This window comes from Amaranthus tricolor, chromosome 14, assembly GCF_026212465.1.
Source record: "Amaranthus tricolor cultivar Red isolate AtriRed21 chromosome 14, ASM2621246v1, whole genome shotgun sequence".
In the NCBI taxonomy this organism is placed as follows: Eukaryota; Viridiplantae; Streptophyta; class Magnoliopsida; order Caryophyllales; family Amaranthaceae; genus Amaranthus; species Amaranthus tricolor.
The window spans coordinates 5,730,064-5,754,581 of record NC_080060.1 but is presented as its reverse complement, the minus strand read 5'-3'; the positions used below and the strand labels follow the sequence as shown (position 1 = coordinate 5,754,581).

The 24,518-nt window shown below is 32.2% G+C and overlaps 2 protein-coding genes across 2 annotated transcripts; one reads left to right on the top strand and one right to left on the bottom strand.

Annotated features, from left to right (window-relative positions):
* Positions 1 to 1,036: 1,036 nt before the first annotated feature.
* Positions 1,037 to 11,596, bottom strand: LOC130799980 (co-chaperone protein p23-2). Its single transcript, XM_057663293.1, has 6 exons — positions 11,421 to 11,596; positions 8,886 to 9,069; positions 7,576 to 7,732; positions 2,055 to 2,086; positions 1,904 to 1,946; positions 1,037 to 1,430 (listed from the first exon to the last, which is right to left on the bottom strand). Exons 1-6 carry the CDS (start codon positions 11,423 to 11,425, stop codon positions 1,399 to 1,401), a joined length of 453 nt encoding a protein of 150 aa, XP_057519276.1. The 5' UTR covers positions 11,426 to 11,596; the 3' UTR covers positions 1,037 to 1,398.
* Positions 11,597 to 13,012: 1,416 nt separating this feature from the next.
* Positions 13,013 to 24,168, top strand: LOC130799979 (uncharacterized). Its single transcript, XM_057663292.1, has 6 exons — positions 13,013 to 13,245; positions 14,461 to 14,506; positions 18,521 to 18,617; positions 18,866 to 18,939; positions 22,848 to 22,951; positions 23,498 to 24,168. The coding sequence occupies exons 1-6, from the start codon at positions 13,126 to 13,128 to the stop codon at positions 23,531 to 23,533; spliced, it is 477 nt and encodes a 158-aa protein (XP_057519275.1). The 5' UTR covers positions 13,013 to 13,125; the 3' UTR covers positions 23,534 to 24,168.
* The last annotated feature ends 350 nt before the right edge of the window (positions 24,169 to 24,518 follow it).

Sequence of the window (24,518 nt, the reverse complement as noted above, 5' to 3'; positions counted from 1 at the left end):
TATAGGTTCCACCATACCATTTCCATACTCACTGACCGACCCATTTGACTAACTACGTGTTTATGTGTAACACTATTTTCTTTTTTTTTTTTTTTTATGTAATTCCATGTTCTCTCCACCACTCTTCCAAAACACCATTAATTTTTGTATTAAAAATAATTTATGTATGACTTAAACTTTTATTTTAAATTCTTATCCACGTTAATTTAGGAGTATATTTAATTTATTTATGCACTTCACCTACTACTTTCTTTAAAATAGAATCTCAACATTCAATTTATTTGGCAATACTATTTGATATTTTATTCTGTTTTACTCATTTTATTTCATTTTATTTTTGATAATAGTTCACTATTTTTTTAATTTTATCTAAACAATTTAATTTTATTTTAATTTCACCCATATAATTTATCATCTTTATTTATTACCAGATAAATATTTTCAACTTCCAAAAAAAATTCAAATAATTTTTTTTTCTTAAAAGTCACTCCATCTCATTACTACTAATTTAAAAGGCATGAGTAATAATTTTTAAAAAACTACTCCATATTATACAAGTAATTTTAAAAAATTCTAATTTATAATAATTCACTTATTGCAAAAGTTATAGAACAGAGAGAATATTTAATAATACTTATTCGATTTTCATCGTATAATTTGAACTTGACCCATTTTCTATTTTCCACTTGCATTTATAACATATAATGTACATAAATCATAAACTTAATATATGAACTTGAGAAGATGGCTCATTTTTTTTTTCTTCATACATCTAAGATGTGGCTCGTATTAAGAGATCTAAAAAAATATTAAATTGAAAAAAAAATTCTTAAAAGCCTAGAATATTATAGTATTTACTAAATGCTGACTTGTCATTTCATTTTAGTTTTTTTTAATCCCATCATTCCCTATTTCTCTCACTAAAAGCTTAAAACATTCGATTTCAAATTAAGTTGATTTAAAATGTTATATTTCTGATTAAAATTATAAATTTTAACCTAATTAATAAAACAAGTCATATTGAGAAGCCTTGTAGTAATGTATGAATAAAACATAAACAAAATTTGAGTTTTTTTTTAATGAACGGTTGATACATAATAGAGAGAATGTAGATATTTCTCTAGGTCCCAATAAATTAGCATTATTTTTCATTTCAATCTGTAATACTTTATCTAAGAGAGAAAATATTGAGAATTCTTTCAGAATTATAATTACTTGAACTAACAGTCTGAGAACTTAATCCCAGGCTCCCAGCCCTACCTAAGGTTCGATTCTGCACGCGATATCCTGATTCCTGCTAACCTCGAGCTCTCGAGATCTATATAATACTCCGCTAAAACCTACTCCTTAACGTACTTAAATGTCGTCCAACAATATACCAACATCTCAAATATCCTGCTAGCCGCGAGCTTTCTCCAAGTCCGGAAGATCTATAATGCACCGAAACAAAACTTCATTAGAATGATTTGCTAGTAGCGGTCATCGGGTTAATTACGGAGTTAGGTGTTTCAAGTTGGTTTGAAATCGGGTTTTGTATCTGTATTATTTTTTACATAATTGTAAATCATTTTTAAAATCAGGTCGAATCGAGTTCGATTGCAAGACTGGGTAAATTTCGGATCATCGAGTCTATTTCATACACCTCTATTTATCAATGATAGCTTCTTCGCAGAAAAAAAATAAAGAAGTGATACTAAGTTGACCCAACTTGAAATTAACTTGATTATAAAACGGGTTATACTGAACTATTTCGGATCAAACTTAACCTAACAGATGAAGTCAGTTCAATTCATTTACTTAATTTATCCAAACTTGCTAATTTTGGGTTAGATTCAGGTCAAAGTAACAGGTTCGATCAAATTTTAACGGGTTATCCTAACAGATGATAAGATTTGCAACTCACAAAGTAATCCTCCATCATCATCACTGCTGTCTTCATCATTATACTGCATATAAGAAGATTGCAACTTGAATAAAGTACAATAAGTAGTACATAAAGACTAAAGTAATCTCATCTTAGACGGAATGAACAAAAAGGATTAGGGTTATATTACCGCAGCTGTATCGTCATCATAGGCCAAATCAGCTGCAGAAAAAAAAAATATTAGGGAAGAAGTTTTATTATGATATAACAATAACAACAATGATAGAGCTTAATCTCAAAAGATTGAGATCGGCTACATGAATTAATATATCAGTTCCAATGATCATCCACATGAATTCTTCTCCATTAATTCTGATTTTCTACCATCTTGATTTATTAATCTTTTTCCAATCATGTCCTTCATGGATTTTATAGTCGGGTTACCCTGAACCAGAGCTGGAAATGACACATTATGGGTGATTGTTGATCGATCGACTAAGTCAGTGCGATTCATTCCTATGAATTGCAAATGGGAGATGGAACAACTAGCACGAGCCTACATCAAATATGATATACGATTCCATGGTGTTCCTCGAACTACAGTGTCGGATAGGGATACACGTTATCGGTCGCATTTCTGGAAATCACTTCAATCAGCTTTGGGGCAAACTAATTGCATAGTATTTCGTTTCAACCACAAATTGATGGGCAAACAAAGAGAACTAACCAAATATTGGAGGATATGCTATGTGCACTAGCCATGGAATGGCAGGGTTCTTGGAATGAACTATTAAATCTTGTTGAGTTTTCTTACAATAACAATTATTAAGCCACGATCCAAATGGCTCCTTTTGAGGCTTTGTATGGTCATCGCTGTTGTTGTCCGGTCTGTTGGGATGACTTTACTAAAGTTGTCACGTTGAGACCCAACTTCTTGTTACAAATGACGGAGCAGGTTAAACTGATTCATGATTGGATGAAGGCCGCCCAAGATCGTCAGAAGTCTTACGCAGATTTGAAACGACGACCAGAAGAATTTGAGATGGGAGAGCGAGTCCTTTTATTAATATTTATCTTTTACGAAAATTAATAAATAAATTGTAAGTAATGGATAATTAATAGTAATATAAAATATGATACAAGTTTGATCGTTTTACTTTAAGCGTCACGTTTTGTAAGAGTGACATTGTAAACAATTAAGAAATAAAATAAAATAATAATAATAATAAATGTAGGGAAAAAAGGACAATTATGAAGGAACATAGAGAAATAATTTTGTTTATTGGGGGATAATTAAGTTGCCAAAATAATTTTAACCCCCTTAATAAAACCCTCAAAATCCTAAACTATTTAAACTATTCCATGTTCTATCAATTTAAGTTAAAAAAACCTAGCCTTTGCTCTTGGTGGCGCCACTCTTGGAGGAAGGGAAAATATTTTGGTTGCTCGGTTTTTTTCTTCGAGTGTTGAATCGTTCTAAGTTTCGGGTTTTGTAAGCCTTGTTCTATAAACTCTTGAGATTCATTTATATTTTATATTAGATTCATGAATAGGAAAAAAACATATATGATGAAATTATTAAGTTTAATTGTTACATGATTTATTCATGACTTTTATTTGAATTTCATGAAAAATATGATTGCGTTATTTATGAAGTGTAATATTATTATAATAATGTATATTATTAAAAAAAAAAAGAAAAAAAAGTGGGTTATATTACTTTTTTAAAAAACGTGTTTGTATATCAAAAATATAAAAATAATTTCAAGAGTTTATAGAACAAGGCTTACAAATCCCGAAATTTAGAACGATTCAACTCTCGAAGAAAAAGCCGAGCACCCAAAATCTTTCCCCTTCCTCCAAGTGTGGTGGCACCAAGAGCAAAGGCTTAGGTTTTTTTTTTTTAACTTACAATGATTTCTAATAGAATAATTTGAATAATTTAGGATTTGATGGTTTTATTAGGGGGTTACAATTATATTTTCACTAATTCTTAAATGAGATCATCTCTATTGGGCTGGCCCAATATATACTTTTTGTTTTAATATGATCACTTATAACGTTAAGATGGTCACTTAAAATCTTAAAATATTCACGTTTTATAGTCTTAGAGTGATTACTTATAACCTTAAAACAATGACTTACGATCTTAAAGTAATCAATTAAAAAAATGGGCTAATTATATAGGCCCGTCTCATGATGAGAAGGTCTCATATAAGAGAGAGCTGTTATATTTTTGGCAACTTAATTATACCCAAATAAACATAATCATTCCTCTATATTCCCCCATGATTGTACCCCCTTTTCCCACATTTATTATTATTATTTTCTGTTTTATTTTATTACATTAATGTTTCCAATGTCACCCTTACAAAACGTAACGTTTAAAATAAAATGATCCAATTTGTATCATATTTTATATTACTATTAATTATCTACATTTTATTTATTAATTATTAACATTTATTTGTTTAGGAAAATTAATAAATAAATTGTAAGTAATGGATAATTAATATAAAATATGATACAAGTTGGATTGTATTACTTTAAACGTCACGCTTTGTAAGGGTGACATTCTAAACATTTAAGTAATAAAATAAAAAAAACAATAATAAATGTAAAGAAAGGCGGGACGATTATGGGGAATAATTTTATTTATTTGGGAATAATTAAGTTGCCAAAAATATATAATTGTAAGCCCCTTAATAAAACCCTCAAAATCCTAAACTTTTTAAATTCATCTACATCCTCTCCTTTTAAGTTAAAAAAAAACCCTAGCCTTTGCTATTGGTGCCGTCACTCTTGGAGAAGGAGTTAATATTTTGATTACTCGATTTTGTTCTTCGAGTGTAGAATCGTTCCATGTTTTGGGATTTGTAAGTCTTATTCTATAAACTCCTAGATTCATTTTATATTTTATATTAGATTCATTAATAGGAAAAATATATATATGATGAAATTATTTTAAGTTTAAATGTTACATGATTTATTCATGACTTTTTATTTGACTTTCATAAAAATATGATTGTTATTTATAACTTGTAATTTTATTATAATAATGTATATTATTAAAAAAAAGAAAAAAAAACATGGGTTATATATTACTTTATAAAAGAAACGTGTCTTTGTATATCCAAAATATAAAAAGAATTTCAAGAGTTTATAGAATAGAGCTTACAAATCCCGAAACTTAAAACGATTCAACTCTCGAAAACAAAAACCGAGCGACCAAAATCTTTCCCTTTCCTCTAAGAGTGGTGGCACCAAGAGCAAAAGACTTGGATTTTTTTTTAACTTACAATGATGTCTAATAGAATGTAGAATAATTTGAATAGTTTAGGGTTTTGAGGGTTTGATTAAGGGGGTTACAATTGTATTTTTGGCAACTTAATTATCCCCAAATAAACATAGTTATTCCTCTATATCACCCATAATTGTCACCCAATTCCCGACATTTATTATTTTTTTTCCTTTTTATTCTAATATTTAAATGTTTACAATGTCGCGTTTACAAAATGTGATGTTTAAAGTAAAAAGATCCAACTTGTATCATATTTTTATATTACTATTAATTATCTATAATTTTAAATTTATTTATTAATTTATTAATATTTATCTTTTACGAAATTCAATAATGTTATGTTTGGGAATAATGATTTCATTTGAAAATTTGGAATTGATTCAAATTTATTGTTGGGCAAATCAAAAAAATTTTCAAATTTGGATCAAATTCTGCCATTGTTCTTAAAGTATTTAAAATTGAGAATTTGAGAATGACTACCCAAACCTTGTCATTCTCAAATTCTTCATTTATGACTTCATGATTGAAATCCATAATTTGAAATGAAATACTTATTTCCAAACACTACATAAATAAATTGTAAGTAATGGATAGTTAATAGTAATATATAATATGATATAAGTTTGATTGTTTACTTTTAAGCGTCACATTTTGTAAGAGTGACATTGTAAACATTTAAGAAAAATAAAAAGAATTAGCTTAAATTAGCTTGATGCACAAATTGTAAGTAATGGATAGTTAATTGTAAACGTTTTGTAAGAGTGAAATCTTTTACCTTCAATGACATTTCAATGCACAAATTGTGTTGTTCTTTAAGTTTTTAAATTAGCTTGATTAATCTCAAAATGATGAATACAAACCTAGAATTAATCATGGGTGACCAAAAACTAAATATCTTACAAACAATTATACCCAGAGATATAAATTTTTTAGGATTTGCTTAAAATTAAATGAAAAAATACATGAATATTGAAGAGAGATCGAAAAGGATTTTAGAACAAATTGCCTTAATTGAAGTACCTCTAGCCAGAGATGATTGTTCTTGATAGAGAAACAAAGATTTTAGAACAAATTATTATTTGGAGAAAGATAATTAAAGAAAAATGCAATTCATGAAAGCGAAAAGGAAGAGGGAGTGATAAAAGGGAGAAGACAGTGAAGAAAATGGGGATGTAGAGAAAGAGGAGAAGAAACCAAAGAAGGAGAAGATTTAGAGAAAGGAATATGTCATGTGCCTCTCACATGCAAAGTCAATGCCTCACTTGACGGTCAACAGACGATTTCTGTCATGTGGTAGTCTTTTACAAACATTTATGTCATTTAAGATAGTTTTTTGCAAAAAAATTAGATTAGGTAGTTTTTTGCAAAATGGGCTATAGATTAGATAGTTTTTTGTAATTTTTCCTAATTTATTAATATTTATCTTTTATGAAAATCAATAAATAAATTGTAAGTAATGGATAGTTAATAGTATTATATAATATGATACAAGTTTGATCGTTTTACTTTAAACGTCACGTTTTGTAAGAGTGACATTGTAAACAGTTAAGAAATAAAATAAGAAGAAAAAAAAACAATAATAAATGTAGGGAAAAGGGAACTGGTTATGGGGGCAATATGGAGGAATAATTTTGTTCATCAGGGGATAATTAAGCTGCCAAAAATATAATTTTAACCCCCTTAACAAAACCCTTAACTATTTAAATTATTTCACGTTGTAACAATTCTAAGTTAAAAAAAACCCCTAGCCTTTGCTCTTGGTGCCGCCACTCTTGGAAGGAGTGAAAAGATTTTACTTGCTCGGTTTTGTTCTTTGAGTGTTGATTCGTTCTAAGTTTAGGGACTTGTAAGCCTTGTTCTATAAACTCTTGAGATTCTTTTTATATTATAGATTAGATTCATGAATAATTGTTGCATGATTTATTCATGACTTTTATTTGAATTTCATGAAACGATTAGGTTATTCATAAGTTGTAATTTTATTATAATAATGTATATTATTGAAAAAAAACGTGGGTATTACTTTATAAAAAATGTGTGTTTGTTTATCTAAAATATAAAAAGAATCTCAAGAGTTTATAGAACAAGGCTTACAAATTCCGAAACTTAGAACGATTCAACTCTCGAAGAACAAAAACGAACAACCAAAATCTTTCCCCTTCCTCCAAGAGTGGTGGCACCAAGAGCAAAGGCTTAGATTTTTTTTTAACTTAGAATGATATAATGTGGAATAATTTGAATAGTTAGGGTTTTGAGGATTTTATTAAGGGGGTTACAAATTACAATTATATTTTTGGCAACTTAATTATCCCCAAATAAACATAATTACTCCTCTATATTGAGCCAATTAGTTCAAAGGATGGACCCTCAAAGGAGTCTTCATGACATATTTAAATTTTAAAAAACTTACAGTCTGATTCTTCCTCATCTTCATCACACCATTTGTTCCAGTCAACTTTCAGGTAAGGAGGAGATCTTTCTGATTTTAAAAGCCTTTTCCACCAACCTTTCTGCTCCTTCTGAATTGAGCACAATATATTCCTCCAACCTGTTTTGGTTTTGCATCCCTGCAAGAAAAGGACATGACTGAGATTATAACAGGAATCAACAACCTTAAGTGCCCTTCAAAATGATTAAAAATTATAAAGACAAAGACTTAAGAGAGGATGAACATGGGTTTTCACTTATTTTACTATTTCATAGTCATGATGTAAAGAGACAAGTTAACTCCACTCAGGGCCGTTCCTGAGGGTTGTTTTGAGGTGCAACCGCCTAAGACCCAGCTTATAAAGGAACCCCAATTGAGTTAATCCTTATTATTAAAAATTAGTTTGTGCATAAATACCTTATCATTATATGATCTTAAATTTGTACATTTTTTGACATTAATGTCATGGAAAAAAAATAGAAATTATATGATGCACAGTTGGAGGAAAAAAAAACCAAAACTTCACTCATATAAAGGCCCTTTTTTATGTTTTGCCTAGGGTCCAGAAATTGTCAGGAACGACCATGACTCCACTCCCATCTGCTATTAGATGACCGCAGTCAAAGCTTACTATTGATCTAAAAAAATAATAAGTGCGAGTGTTAATTCGCAATTAAATCACATTCTATGATGCATTTGTGCAGTACAAGTGTTTTTTTGCAGTACTCTATAAATTGGATCATTGTTCTAGATTCTAACAGCCTTCATTTTCTTTTGTTAAGAAGCTTATTAGAAGTCATCTCTATTTTATATGTCACTGATGATAACACAGAAGAGTTTAATAGCATGACGGGATAGCGAAGGTTCGTAGGTAATGAGCAAGTATAGCTAAGCTTAGGTGGGAGTTAAGAAGTAAGGTAGAATCATGAGGATTTTTGGATTGGTTGGGGAAGACATAAGAGTCAGTTTGGCTGAGATAGGTTTGTTGAATAAGAGTAAAAAAAATATCAAAAATGTTTCATTATATAGAGGGTTTCCAGACTACTTCCCTTTCCCGTTCTTGATTTCATATTTTACTTGGGTAGAGGAGGTCATATATACTTGATCCAAAAGTATGTGACTTTACAAAAACGTTAAAATCAGAACCTTATAGAACTTAAAGTGACAACTAACAAAGAAAATCTTCCTGCATCATCTCAAGCAGAAGTAGTGCCAGTAGCTGCACTGCCTTATACCTCTAGTAGCAAACAGAGGAGTAGGACACAAGGAGATGAAATAAACAGAAAACAAACCTCGGGCACTATTGCTCCAAAAAGTTCTAGTGTACATTCATAGTTTTCTCCTTGTGGTCCAGAGGCTGAAAACTTAAATAGGCCTTCAGGTTCACACTTCACTAAGATATCTTTTGCATCCGGCAGAGCAACAGTCAAATAGATCTTGTCAGAGCGTTGAGCCCAGAGAACCTCCGGTGGGCGACTGTACAAGTAAAAAACAAAAGTGTACATATTATATAAATGACAATTCTGGATGCAGAAAATCAATGAATAACATCATCAGCAATCAACTTGCAAACTTCCAAAAGATAGAAATAACATCGACAGATTTTGCAAATTGTGATGTAAGCTTCAGAATTCCAAGAAACTGACAAATTTTCCCAAAAAAAAATAACAAACTCAAAGAAAACCATTGTGAGCAGATTGTGACAGAAACTGAGGTCTTGCATCTACAAGATTCATTCCTTGAACATCAAAAAGGGCAAACAATATGAAGTTAACACTGAGCTAATTTTCTATCCTAGAAATATGTTGAATTGTAAATCTCTACAATTATGAAGAGGACAGTACTTAGATACTATAGTAGACATAAATCTCCAAGAGTATCTCAACGATAGAATATCACAAGCCAAGTAGTGGCTACTGTGAAGTCATTCTTGAAATCGAGCATCAAGTTCTTCCAATTTTTACATCTACCTCACAAGATTTGCAGCTTTCAAAATAAAATTCATTCTTGAAATTGAGCATCAAGTCCTTCCAATTTTTGCATCTACCTAACAAGACTTGCAGCTTTCAAAAAAAATCAGCAGTTCAGATAAGATCTTTAACATGCAGGGAGCCCACCCCCAAAAAAACTGACATCATTCCTACTTTTTATAGGGTATTATGGATTGTAATGGAGTACATTAAATAGCTTCTTAGTTCATGTGTGCTTCTTCTATGATTGAAGTATGTTTATATGCCTCTAGGACTCCCAAATTTGAGAATCTTGTTCTCGCATATATACGAAATTAGGATTTTCCTCTAAAGCATTAAAGCCTTGAAAAGGTAAGCACGTGGGTGAATAGTGACTTAATAGTGGCATGCATGGATGGGGAAAGCAAGTGCCAACAATAGTGAAAAAATACGATCTGTCGCGAAATTTAGATCAATGCGGCCTGTATTTCTATTGTGGTGAAGTCAAATTCTTACAATATGTTGCTATGTGATGATGCTGCCTTGTTTTACCAACTATGTAAGTTTACTTACACACTTAGAGAAACAAAACAAACGATGCATTTAATACCCAATCTCCCGCAATGGGAAGTTGAGAACTCAACATAAAATTTGACACCTATTTGACTTGTGATATAAAACAAAGAGAAAGGAAGTTAAACGGCAATGATATGTCACATCATTTTTAATAACATAAACGGAGGGCACTCAAGAATAATTTCCATACCATGTTTTCTCATTGTTCACCAACATTTTACTACAGATAGAACTCTTAGACCTCCTATATAAGGAACGTGAATTACTACTTTATTCTCTCGACATGGGATACTAGAATTTACTCTCTTGAGCATTCATCAACACATTTATTTACAAAACGAATTAGGTCAAAAAGAAAAGCTAGTGTGAACTTGGTAGTTGATGATCTAGGCACTCATCTTATTATCATTACAGGCTATGCTTAGGCATCGGAGGTACTCCCCAAAGGCAACTCTTTGAGTCAACTTACATGTGTTAGTCTTTGCAGTGATTTTGTAAAAGAAGATACAAAAAGCAAATACAAGCATCAACCATTCAACATTAATCACATCATCCCTAGACCCTGATCATAGCTTAGTGTCTATGAGCTAGATATATAGGGCATGATGTGAACAATGATGTTCACAATTAAGGTCAATCGAAAACAACCTATTAGTTATTACAAGGATAAGTTTGTCTGCATCAAACGCCTCCAAACAATTCTACTCGACCCAATTAGCAGCATCAGGATATAAATGTTTTAATGCTGTATCTCTAATACAATCACAATTTTCAAGCACTAAGGAAATAAGATTCAAGACGAGTTTTTATTAAAAATCAGGATGGGGTTTTCCTATGTCCAAACTGAGTTCATTCATCCATAACGAATGAAATTACCTTACTTGAATCTAATTTCTTCAATGGGGTTTGCCTATTTATACTTCAGGCTCATATTCTCTTCATTCAAGCGTTCCATCCATTTACCAAAACATATTCCCTTTACTCCCTCCAAACTAAAACCAACCCACACCAAAAGCATCTTCAATCTTAGATATAAAGACATCAAACCCAAATTCATTCATTTCAAGTCAAAAAACAACAACGACATTCCATTATCCCATTACCATCAAGCGGCTCCCACCAATGGTGGGTTTGGGGGTCGAAAGCTGTGGTTTCCGATCGACATTGGAAGATAAAGGGAAGACAAACGGCATGAAAGTATGATTCAAGAAACAATCAAGAGTAATCAAATTCCAAGAAACAATCAAGAGTAATCACAATCCAAGAAACAGAAAAAAGAAACGAAGGAAAAGGAGAAAAAACCTCATAATGGTCTAGCAGAGAGCAGGCACTAATGGAGTGAGAATACTCGCACTTGTGTGTGTGCAATTAGCGATTATTACACCACATTTATGCAAAAAAACTTTAACCTAAAGACCAGGGCAAAATAAAATCTTAAGATATTAAAGGTATGTGATGTTTGATGATATTAAAGGTGGATGACTAATAAAATATTTTACTGATATGAATAATAATATTATTTTATAAAATTAATTCATTTATAACATATTTATTAAATTTTTGTATTTGTTATGATATTATTATTTTCAAAATAAATAAATAATTTATTATATAACAAATATTAAAATATATAATAGTAATCAGTGATAATTGAGACAAATCAAATTAAAAAAGTCTTCAACTATGTTTATGATAGATAGGAGAGAGGATTTAGTTGAAAGAATAGTCAAGTCAGCTTATTCATTATAGGAGTACGATAATGATTTATTATCAAAGTTAAAATAAAAATTTACATATATATTATTTGTTTGGTTTATATAAGAAAATATAGTATTTAAATAAATCATCACATATAGTTATAGTCAGTCAACGAATATTATAAATGAGTTAATTATTTCCCTAAATATCAAATCAAATATCAAAAGTTTTTCTGTTAATAATAGAAAAAAGGCGGAAAATTTTTTAATGATAGTGTGACACGTGTCTCAAATCGTTTCTTCATTAGTATATTTTAATTTTATTTTATATTTTATTTTTATATTATTAATCACTAAAAAAGGTAATGTTGTATACACTCAAACCCCAAACCCCACCCTAATCGGGAACCATTTAATGAAAATTGGGTAATGAAATGTTATTATTGGATCACAAATTCCTGTGAGAGATGGTCTCTTCGAGAGACCATTTCTAATTAGGCCGCCTCATAAGTATTAAGAATACGATAAATAGGCATTACGACTAATGTAGCCAAACATTAATTTTTAATGAATTGCGCCTGAAAAATGTCTCTCAAACGACCGACTCTTCTTGTATAGAGCTAAACAAAACCCAAATGATACTTTTTACACTCAAACTATTTGCACAATTATTTATTATATTGTCATTTGATTTTTCCTTCTCACTCTTCCAGCGTGATCACTCCCCTTCTTTAAATTAACGCATTATTAAATTTCATTTAATTATAATACGAAAGAGTATTATTTTCGCCAAATGTAATCAATCGTCAAATAATAAATTACATCAAGTAAATCAACTATAAGCTAGTTTGCTACCAATACACATTTTTCAACGCAATTGTCACGTAAGCGTTAAAATGGGGATAATATTTTTCTGGGTTTAGATCGGACCGGTCCAGAATGAAAAATAAGTAAAATTCGATGCTTGGACCAAATGCAACCGGTCCGGTCTCATTTTGCATAGTATTGACTAGTAAGACACCACAAATAGGTAAATTAGCTGAAAGCTAATTCACTCGATCTAAATAATCAGAAGGTAATATATATTAATTAATTATTATATTATTACTATGTTGATTAATTATTACATTATATTTCGAGTATGTATAAACTTAAATGATAAATAATATCGATAAAAAATATGCGGGACATATAAACTTGAATGATGATATCAATAAACATAATCTAATGAAGCCTTATTTCGAAACTGAGGAATTAATAAAAACCTGTCTTGGTTAGATTGTGAAAGGAGCTTGACTAAGGCAGCGGCAATGGAGGACGGTTGTTTGTCTGCGGAATCCAATCGCCATGGTAATGGCACTGCTTCAAAGTTCCTGACTAACCTTCCTTCTCGTGGCCTTTTCTCTTCCACTGTTTCCTCTGCTAACTTGGTAATTCATTTCTCCTTTTTCGTTCTCCATCGATTTTCATGCCCTAATTTTCGCTGATCACCCTTTTTTTGCTTCCATTGCTTTTCCTAAAGATTTGCAAGAATTAAATTTCAGTTTGTTAAGATAATTGACTCTTTATTGTTTAACCGATGAACTTTGAGTTTTTGATTAAAATGATGAGGTTCGAATTGGTCCATTTGAAGCCTTTTGTGGATATGAGACTTGACAAGAACTTGTTCTGGTACAGGATTCGAAATTGAGTTGTTTTGTATCTTTTTCTCTTTTTGTTATTTATAAGATTTGCAAATTGCCCTACTTAGCATTTCTCTCATAGCCCATAGGTCGCCATCCCGATTAAACTGTTTAAAATGATTGATCTATCCTGAGATTAAGCCATTCAAGTAGTGTGAATGTGTGATCTTCTAAGACCCTTTTTAATTGAAGCATGTGGACAAGTATATGCTTTTCTGATGGGATACAGTTTATTTTCTCCAAACACCATCTATTGTATTCTAACAAGTGAAAATAGTGTTATCTGAGGTGATCCGGAAATAAAATTCATCAGCAACAACACAAACTCTGGGCACTGGTGCTGGCGTTCATTGTCACGACTGTAAAAATTATTTTATACATTGATCCTTTTATAAGAGTTTAGTTATATGGGTGGGAACACAACCTGATTATTATTGTTAAGCTTCGTTAGGTTTCAACGTAATAACTTTCGAGCAACTTGATTTTTCAAGAAAACTTTGATATATACAATATACCAATTTTAATAAATTGTATTTGTACATACTGTTATAACCTTCTAATTAAATTTGATTATCGGGTACCTGGTGTCCCGACCTGAATCATTTAGGTACTCGATAATCGGGTACCCGAATATTCCGGGTCGGAGCATGGGTCATTTATAGAACTACCCGACTAACCGGGTACCCGAGTTTTCGGTATCCGAAATGCCGGTCATTCGGTTATGAACACCTTTATTGGTAACTACCATAAATTTGGACATTTCCTAATGAGCCCTAGAGCCTAGTATATATATGTAAATGCTTTTTACTGTCCAAACTTTTTAGTCTACTTTAAAAAACATTGATTTATCAACACGACAAGTGTTTTTAACCTCTATTAGATCGAAGATCTGTTTGGTGATGGCTAAGTTGATTATAAATAAATTTCCATGATTCTTACTCATATATCGAAAACATCTTGCAGGGTGGGATGCGAATATACATCTGTGATCATGAGACAACACCCCCAGGCACGTTTTTTAAAATTTTAAAACTTGCACATATTGCATTGATGTTTTTATAGTGTTTGGAGATTTTTCTTCATCACACCTTTCTCTCATTAAAGTTGAGAAAGCATAAGAATTTGAAAAACCCTTTACATATGAAAAAACCTTTAGAGTATAATTTGAATAATATTAAAATTGGAATAATAAACCAATGTCACATAGTTTTAGTGTCACTTCTAATGGACGCATAAAATTATGGAAAACAAACTTGGTCTCATATCATTAGCGGAAGATTCCAAACTTGACTTTATAAATGGAAGAATATGAAATAATGCAAACTTAATCTAACGATACATTGATGGAAGAGTTTTAACATAGGCTTTTATGATCAACCCCTTTTCAAATAGAAACATGACCTTTATCCTCAAATTATTGAAAGATTGTCCACAACTAGGCATTGTTGTGACTGTACTCAAATAGAAACATGAAGAGAGAAAGAAATAGGTCTGTACCTCTACCAAAACTAAACTCAATTCTAGCCTCTTAAAAATGTAGTAAGATGTTCAAGAGTCCATCTCATGGATAATTCTTTATTCATTATCATTAGTCTAAATTATTCGCTATCAACAATTTATAATGTTTTATATGGTAGATAACCATATGGTAGATTACAACTTATAATTGTTATTCCATGATTTTAAATCACAAGTTATTTAGACATAAATCTTTTGTATTGTAACAAAACGACCTTATTTTTTTTCCATGGCTATTCTTACTCTTACTTCCATCTTTCTACAATGATCATTTATGAAAGCCCAACATTCAGTCTTTTGTTGACCATCAAAAGTAAATTTTCTATTCATATGTCCATCTTGACCATTTACCTGAAATTTCATTCTTTTGGTAACTGAATCTTCTTCTCAATAAGATATGATTTGATCATATATTCTCTCATCTCCTTGACTTAGTCGACGTTTATGAATCTTTTGCTATCAAAATAGACCATTCTCCATGTTTGACATCTTGGCTTTGATCTTGGATTCATCTTGGCTTGGGCTTTGTTGGATCTTGATTCCATCAACATTAAGACTTGATAAACTTTGGGCTTTGTTGACTACTGTAGTCGATTCTAGATTTTTTTTTTTTTTTAAATTCTGTAGGTCCTCTTTGTACAAATAATAATACCTTATCAATGACTAATATTAGTGGCCACGTATCATATGCTTAGGGACGGATTTCTTTGTAATTAGCTAAGTGGTATAGGAAAGGTATATTTTTGATTGATTTTGGTTGGTTAATGGCATGTACAAAGCTATGATCAATTAATGAATGAGCAAGTGATTTGATTTTAGGGCTTTGGGGCTAACACATTGTAATGACGCAACATGCCAGCTGAGCCGGAGAACTAATATTCTGTTATAAATAGATTAGATGATGTCGAAGCAGTTTTTTGGGAGGTCATTCTAGAAGGGAATCTTGCAACAAAATTATCATTAAGTTGTTAGACTTGGTGGCTATATATATAGATATGATGTAATAAAGGATGATCTGAAAAAATGAAATGAACTAGTGATTTTGTTTGGGAGTTAGGCTGTACTCGAAACCTATTTCTATCTTACCTTCTTTCTTTCTCTCTTTTGTTTTTACCAGCACTTTGTATCATTTTTGCATTCTATCGTCCCTTTTCTTATGTAGTACACAAATGACACATTCCTATTTCCAAGTTTGAGTCACATCTTGTCTATATTGACACAAAGGAAAATGGTCTAAATCAAGGCCAAAATATTAATCTATTTCTAGCTCTGGGAATCCAAGTTTGACCTAAATTCTTTCCTTTTATTTGTTTTTCAGTTGGGTTGGGTAATTTGATACAATGTTGGGAAGATAGATTGATGGGTTTAGATTTTAGGGAAAAAGTCAACTTTTGTATAGTTGATTATCCTAGGGAAGCTCAATACGATGGAGAATTTACAGAATAGGAGAGTTAATAAGTCTTTGAATCATAGATGCACTGCAACTTTGCGAATGGTCTTTGAACTAGGCTTTTAAAGGTTTGCGAGGAGGCGTGGGCTGTTCTGAAAAGAATTGGGGATTTCTTGATTATTAATTATCGTGCATTTGGTGGTAATGGAAACCTCAAGAAGTTATGGGTGTGGTTGTTATGCAATTCTTTGGTCCACCAGCTTGGGAAGAATAGGCAAATTTTTAACAAAAATAATCAGTTAGAAATTATTTGGGATAAGGTAAAATTTTTGGCCTCATTATGGGCTAAGGCCAACAGCCTCTTTCATCATTGTTCTTTAAACGAACTATGCTGAAGATATTGGAATATATTAATGTAGTTAAATTGCTTATCTTTCTAGGGAATAGGGATTTGTCATCCCAATATTGTATTACTATTGAGGTTTCGTCATTAATAAAAAAATTTATTTATCAAAAATACAAACAAAAATTGAAGCAAATCATTACCCACCTTGAGGACAAGGTGACCTTTGTGCGGCTGGTATTCTTATGCGTGGTGCAAGTTCTAGGCTTACTAATAGCAAAGGGCAAGGACAGCATAGTCAATTATGGAATAACTTTGTAGCAGAGAATAGTTTACATTCTGTTATTTGTAATAAATGTTTATGTAAGTTTGTTATTCTATCTGTTTGTCTTTTTCCTATACTCAAGTAATAAATAAGCAAGGGGAGGGGTGAATGAAGAGAGTTTGCTTTGAACTGAATGTGTTTGATCAGAATGGAGCCTGGAGTAGCTCGAATAGCTCACTTATCTTTAACATAATATTAATATAATCACTCTTGGTTTATACTACATTCCATTTTGTTTCTTATTCTACTGTTACATTCATTCTTCCATTTACAAACCTCCATACAAATACACCCATTCTTCATTCAGAGCTATATCCCTGAGAAGCTACTGACCATGTTCTGGGTATCACAAATACCGACACAACCCATATAGTAAAAGCGTAAAAAAATACATTTTAGGTTGGTTCAAGGTATATCTCATGGTGGGGCCAAATATATGCACTATTTCAACCATGTCATCTTCATTAACATTTTACACCAATGTGTGATTTTAATTAGGGTTAATGGATTTTGTTTTAATTTGCACGACTCTGACTTAAATATTGAGCAGCAATGGTGAAAAAAAAAGCTGAAGAGCGAAATCAATCAGATAATATGTTGAGATTTTGTCTGGCTTGAGCAACTTCCTCTCCCTTCCTTCATGTTCTCACATCTTCTCTTTCCGCTCTCACTTTCTTCCTCTCTATTTGATCCGTGTCAAATTCATGGGGTCAATTTTTCTCTCTGGTTTTTCTATCTCCTTGTTTTGAATTCTGATGCACTTCCAAGTTTCTACGACTTTTCCCCAATGTGAATCTGTGGCTTTCGAAGAGAGTGCTACCCATCAACATTCAACATCATAGATGTGGAGTTGATGTATTTGAGATGAAAAGATTCTGAGAATTTTAAAACACTTTTATTTGTTTTTACTTTGAGAAAGTAGAAAGATTTTATAAAGCAGGTGAATAACAAATATGTGATGTGTTACTTGTCATCCAGTCCCCTTCTCGTTCGAACGACAGTGGTGGCCTTGCTGCTTCCCTCACTGAACTGATCCTCCATAAATAGTTCCACCTCCAATTGAGTTGGGAGATTGCTGATGTCTGATGGTTGTCAAGACTAACTTGCCGCCGGAAACAGCTTTCCTTCCCGTTCCCCTTTCCTTTCCACCTCGCTCTCTACCCTGCCCTCTTTTCGACCTTTCCTTTCCAGTCAATTAGAGACAATCTGGGTCTTTTTTAAGTATAGCCCTTACTTATAGACACATTAACACAAGGTCTGGAGGGGCTGTGTTGTCACATAATTTATTCAGAGTATATCCAGACTTTCTTTGGTTGGTCTTTTTATTTTTAGAAGCTTTGCTAGTTACTTGTTTAGCTTGTAGATAGCTTATCTTAGTTCTTTATGAGTGCTCGTAGGACTATCAACTATGTTATAAAGAAGTGGGCTTCACATTTTGTTTATGCAGATGACCAAGTAATAAAGACGGATCAGATGAATATATTGATTAGATCTCTCACATTAAAGAAGCAACAAGGTGATGCAACTGAAAGCTCAAGAAAGAGGTGTTCCATCTTTTTCCTTTTTTTCGCTGTTTGCATTTATTCTTAACCTTTGATATTTTCTTTTGTAATTTTTTGGAGATATTTTTTAACTGGTTTGTGATTGTTTGAAATGTTTTGTACTTTTGTTTTATTTCTGTTTGAGGTTTTGCTCCGCCAATATGTCTATGTATCTATTAAATATAGAAAATTTTATCTCTTTCTATGAGGAATGTTCAAAGTATTTGATTACATTGCTATCATATTTTCAGAGCATCTGGAGCTGCTGATGGAAGAAATCCAGCTAAGAGGACAATGACGAACAACCAATATAATGCTAGACAGAGTAAGTTTGTAGTTAGTTTGATCACATATCTTGTGAATCAGACCTGATCTGCAAGTCTGCAACTTAATGTATTTCTTATCTATTTACTCTTGTTGAAGCATTTGCTGCATTTTGTAGCTGATATGCTTGATGAAGTATTTAGATGTGGTGTCTTTTCTGTTCTTTGCGTGTGGGTTTATATGGTTCTATTCAGATTGGACTTTATTTTCCATGCTGCGTTTGCATTACGCCGCGAAGCTAATGCATATCAACCGAAAGTTTTTCCACCATATGCATATCAGCTGCATTACTGGCATGCTAAGCTTTGCAACTGTTGAGGTTTGATATGCTAATGTTTTACATCTCACGCTTACCTTTGTACTCCTTGAATTGTTTGAAGTTTCTATCAAACCTTTTTCGTGCTTGAATTTACTAGCGTTGATGTTCTTGACCGTCATTGTGTTTTGGTTAACTGATTCCAGGAAGCAGTCCAATATTACTTCTTATTAGCTGGGTGAATATAAAAGAGGATTATGAACGCCATACCCAAGTTGATCTAATCTCTTAAACCTCTTATTATGCTGCCTATGAGGAGGATTGGTTCCTATTTTGGGTATTTTTGGCTATGTGGATGCAAATTGATCTAATCTCTTCAACCTCGTATTGTGCAGCCTATGGTAATGTGCTACTGTAGAGTACCTCTAAGGCTAAAGGGGTAATTCATAAACGACACTAACACGGGCATTATGATATTAGTAACACTTTCAAGAAAGGTCATAAAAAAATATGAGCCTAAATTAATTAGCTGTGATAGATGTATGGGAACACATACAGATTTGATATAGTGTTGGAGTGGCTTGCAGATTAGATGGATAATGGGAAACATTGGTCTGAGAATGTATGTTAGTGACCACAAGAAATTGGACTTATGAACTACATGATTCATTAAGGGAGTGTATAAATGACTTGGATGGTGGTTGTTAAAAAAAATGACAGAAATGGGCTAATAGAAGTAAATAATATTAGATGTAATGAAAGAAGAGTTTTTTGGTGGAAACCACCACATTAAAGCCTTAATCCCAAAAGTTTGGGGTCGCTTACACGAACCATAAATCATCCATATGTATTCTTTTTCTACATTTTTTCAACTTCTGCCTTCCAGGTTATATTGGGTCTCTTCCTCCCCCTGTTTTTAAATCTAAGTTTCAAATTTCTCTCTCCATTACTGGTTTACCAACTCATGCTTGTTTTACATACCTAATCACCTTAATTGATTCCTTTAATCTTATCCTGAATATCTATGACGCATAAATCTTTTCGTTGTTTGTTTTGAATTCTATTCTTGGAAGTCTAAGCATCTGCATTTCAGGCTTTCAGCTACCTTATCTTTCCTAAAAGCCCAACATTCTCATACATATTAGATGTAAATAATATTAGATGTAATGACAGAAATGACAGAAATGACAGAAATGGGCTAATAGAAGTAAATGACAGAAATGGGCTAATAGAAGTAAATAATATTAGATGTAATGAAAGAAGAGTTTTTTGGTGGAAACCACCACATTAAAGCCTTAATCCCAAAAGTTTGGGGTCGCTTACACGAACCATAAATCATCCATATGTATTCTTTTTCTACATTTTTTCAACTTCTGCCTTCCAGGTTATATTGGGTCTCTTCCTCCCCCTGTTTTTAAATCTAAGTTTCAAATTTCTCTCTCCATTACTGGTTTACCAACTCATGCTTGTTTTACATACCTAATCACCTTAATTGATTCCTTTAATCTTATCCTGAATATCTATGACGCATAAATCTTTTCGTTGTTTGTTTTGAATTCTATTCTTGGAAGTCTAAGCATCTGCATTTCAGGCTTTCAGCTACCTTATCTTTCCTAAAAGCCCAACATTCTCATACATATTAGATGTAAATAATATTTAGATGTAATGACAGAAATGACAGAAATGACAGAAATGGGCTAATAGAAGTAAATGACAGAAATGGGCTAATAGAAGTAAATAATATTAGATGTAATGAAAGAAGAGTTTTTTGGTGGAAACCACCATATTAAAGCCTTAATCCCAAAAGTTTGGGGTCGCTTACACGAACCATAAATCATCCATATGTATTCTTTTTCTACATTTTTTCAACTTCTGCCTTCCAGGTTATATTGGGTCTCTTCCTCCCCCTGTTTTTAAATCTAAGTTTCAAATTTCTCTCTCCATTACTGGTTTACCAACTCATGCTTGTTTTACATACCTAATCACCTTAATTGATTCCTTTAATCTTATCCTGAATATCTATGACGCATAAATCTTTTCGTTGTTTGTTTTGAATTCTATTCTTGGAAGTCTAAGCATCTGCATTTCAGGCTTTCAGCTACCTTATCTTTCCTAAAAGCCCAACATTCTCATACATATTAGATGTAAATAATATTTAGATGTAATGACAGAAATGACAGAAATGACAGAAATGGGCTAATAGAAGTAAATGACAGAAATGGGCTAATAGAAGTAAATAATATTAGATGTAATGAAAGAAGAGTTTTTTGGTGGAAACCACCATATTAAAGCCTTAATCCCAAAAGTTTGGGGTCGCTTACACGAACCATAAATCATCCATATGTATTCTTTTTCTACATTTTTTCAACTTCTGCCTTCCAGGTTATATTGGGTCTCTTCCTCCCCCTGTTTTTAAATCTAAGTTTCAAATTTCTCTCTCCATTACTGGTTTACCAACTCATGCTTGTTTTACATACCTAATCACCTTAATTGATTCCTTTAATCTTATCCTGAATATCTATGACGCATAAATCTTTTCGTTGTTTGTTTTGAATTCTATTCTTGGAAGTCTAAGCATCTGCATTTCAGGCTTTCAGCTACCTTATCTTTCCTAAAAGCCCAACATTCTCATACATATAGTAGCACTAGTCTCATGAATGTCCTACAAAACTTAACGTTAGCTTTATGGGCACACCGCGATCACATAATATCCCTGTTGTCACACTCCATTTCCACACATATCACGTATTGGTTAATATCCCTACATTTATGCAAGGTATTTCCACACTCCATTTTCCTATCTTTTAGTTAGGGTCGAATAAAGTATATTTTGTTGGTGGCAATCTCTCATTAATTTATTTGGTACATGTAGCCGATCACATATAATTAGTAGGTCTTTGGAGTTGTATTGTTGTTGTAGGGTTTTCGTATTAATGTTGTTTCAATTTCCTACAATTAAAGAATTGATATAGATTGAATTCGTCTATTGGGCACTGATTCTGGTATGATTTTAGACGTGATATAGGGTTCACAGTTTGGGGTAAGTGAACACAGAAGTTTCATCCCCTGGAAGCATTTAAAATGAGACACATTTACTCAATGGACTTTCTCATCAGTCTAATAATTCAAATCGTCTCTTTATATTGCCAAATTTAACATTTATCAAGAAATTGAAGATCCAACTTATGCTTAAAGTATAAATAGGATGGTTAAGATTTGGAGTATCCTTGGCTACAACTCTTCTACAACTATAGTTGGTCCTCTTAGCTAGGTTATTGAAATGATTTGTTGCCTTGATTTTTCATGCTTACCGTGTATTTCTGACCCAAAAGAACCTGGTTTTTGTCCTGAATCAACATCAAGCATGATACATCCCTGAAAGTTCTTGATTCATCAGTAATGTGACACCTATTGCGTATGAGACTTTGTGATTATCTGTTATGTTCTTTTATATTGTGTTTCTTATTGATGTTATGTTATGCATGGAGATAAATGAAAAGCTAGTAGGTCAGAAAACACAAGGTGATCTAATCACCAACAATATGAATCAAGGAATATAGTGTCTTATTTTAAGACTCTTAACATTTTTCGAGGCATGCAATTGTTATTTTTATATAATGCAAATAATTTGATTTCATACTGTCAAACTGCAGGTGGATCGAGTAGTCGTGGTGTAGATAAGAGTTTTCAGGGTTTGACAGTAGATAGGCTTCGGGCCCTTCTTAAGGAAAAAGGGCTTTCACACAAAGGAAAGAAGGCAAGTGCCATAGTGCTTATTGTATTTTATACAACTATCCAAGTGAACTTTTGCTTCTTTTTTAGTTGTCTGCCTCGCAGTTATTCTATTTCATCCTTTGTGTCGTATCTTGTTTTTCTCTGTTAGAATTTGTTACTTACATTAAATGTGTTCTATAAATTTTCTGGTAATGTAATGGCCCACGTTGGCTGGCCTTTACCTTTGAACCATAGCAGAACAGTTGCACCATTGGAAACCATAACGTTTTCTTATCATGTGCATAAATCAAATGCACTTGGGGGCGGGGCAAAAACTCACAATAAGTTTAAGGCCCTGTTTGTTTTTCATTTTTTCCACACTTGGGGCCTAAAAATCAAGTAATTAAATTAAAGATGAACTAATTCAAACTTGCATAAACTAATATTTGAAGCCCTTAATTTTGGGTCCTTGTGCGTAGGGCACCTTACATGCCTAAAACCACCCCTGCGTGGTGTGTGTGTTCTTTTACCATGTTGGGTGCTGAGATTATACTGTTCTTGCATGATGGATATTTATCACATTTTGTAGGATGAGCTGCTTGAACGTCTGCGTAATGCAAGTTAATGATCAAGCAGTTGATTATAGAGGGAAGTAGGATATGCATGCGCCAGGGAAGTTCATTGTCAGTGCAAATTTGCTCGTTAGCTCATCTTAAAAGGTTCCATATATTATTGTATGGTGTTTGTGATATGTCGTACTTTTTGTAGTTATGGTACGTATTACATGTATCATGAATGCAAATTCTGCATGGCACAGCTCTCGTTGATGTACCACTTATACAGCATTTTGCATTCTCTTTTAAGCGGTCTAATTACGGAGACTGATTCATAGGACGTGTTTTTGCCTTGCTAGACGGTTGTAATTTGTAAATGGCGAATTTAAATACATTTTTATCTTTGCTTTCAAGAAAGTTTTTTGATCAGATAGTTGACAGTTCTATATATGCAACTCCATATTTTGGAAGTGAGCTACTGTTACGAGGTATTGTCGTTTGGTGAAATGACTGTGAAAGACAGCCTTTCGGTGAAACGTGCTCAAATAAGGAGTTTATATTCTCATATGTATGAGACATTTATTTAATCCATGTATAAGGCATGTCTCTTAGTGAGACTGTCTCATACAACAATTTGTGTTTGGTAGTTGATTTTTTATTGAATACGTCAAAAACTAAAACTGGACTGGGAATGAACATTACGTTATTTAATACTATCAAGGGCGTTATAGTCGGTCAAGGGTGGTGTAGGATGTTTTGCAATTATTTTTTTTTGACTTTTGGTTTTTGGCTTTATAATTTGTTAAACAATAAAAGCATTTAGTAAATGACTTTTAAGTTAAAATCAAAAATCTAATCCTAGTACTTTTCTTTGGCTTTTGTTTTTTGGTCTACTTTTTCTAAAATAAATAACTAACAATTAGTAATACTTTTTATCAAATATCTTTTTGACAAATAGTTTAATTAGATGGATTTACCGGTCAATATTTTCAATTGGTACAACAATCCAATTGTCTAGCTTTCAGTCATTGAATTTTTGAAATTCTTAAGTGAAAA

What these genes read in the sequence shown, in the direction of transcription:
- LOC130799979 (XM_057663292.1), top strand. Translation starts at nt 13,126, where the DNA reads ATGGAGGACGGTTGTTTGTCTGCGGAATCCAATCGCCATGGTAATGGC. An exon ending in ACTGAAAGCTCAAGAAAGAG is followed by an intron (nt 18,618 to 18,865) that starts GTGTTCCATCTT and finishes TCATATTTTCAG; the next exon opens with AGCATCTGGAGCTGCTGATG. An exon ending in TTTCACACAAAGGAAAGAAG is followed by an intron (nt 22,952 to 23,497) that starts GCAAGTGCCATA and finishes CACATTTTGTAG; the next exon opens with GATGAGCTGCTTGAACGTCT.
- LOC130799980 (XM_057663293.1), bottom strand. An exon ending in AGATGAGGAAGAATCAGACT is followed by an intron (nt 2,087 to 7,575) that starts GTAAGTTTTTTA and finishes TTTTTTCTGCAG; the next exon opens with CTGATTTGGCCTATGATGAC. An exon ending in TGATGATGGAGGATTACTTT is followed by an intron (nt 1,431 to 1,903) that starts GTGAGTTGCAAA and finishes GGTGCATTATAG; the next exon opens with ATCTTCCGGACTTGGAGAAA.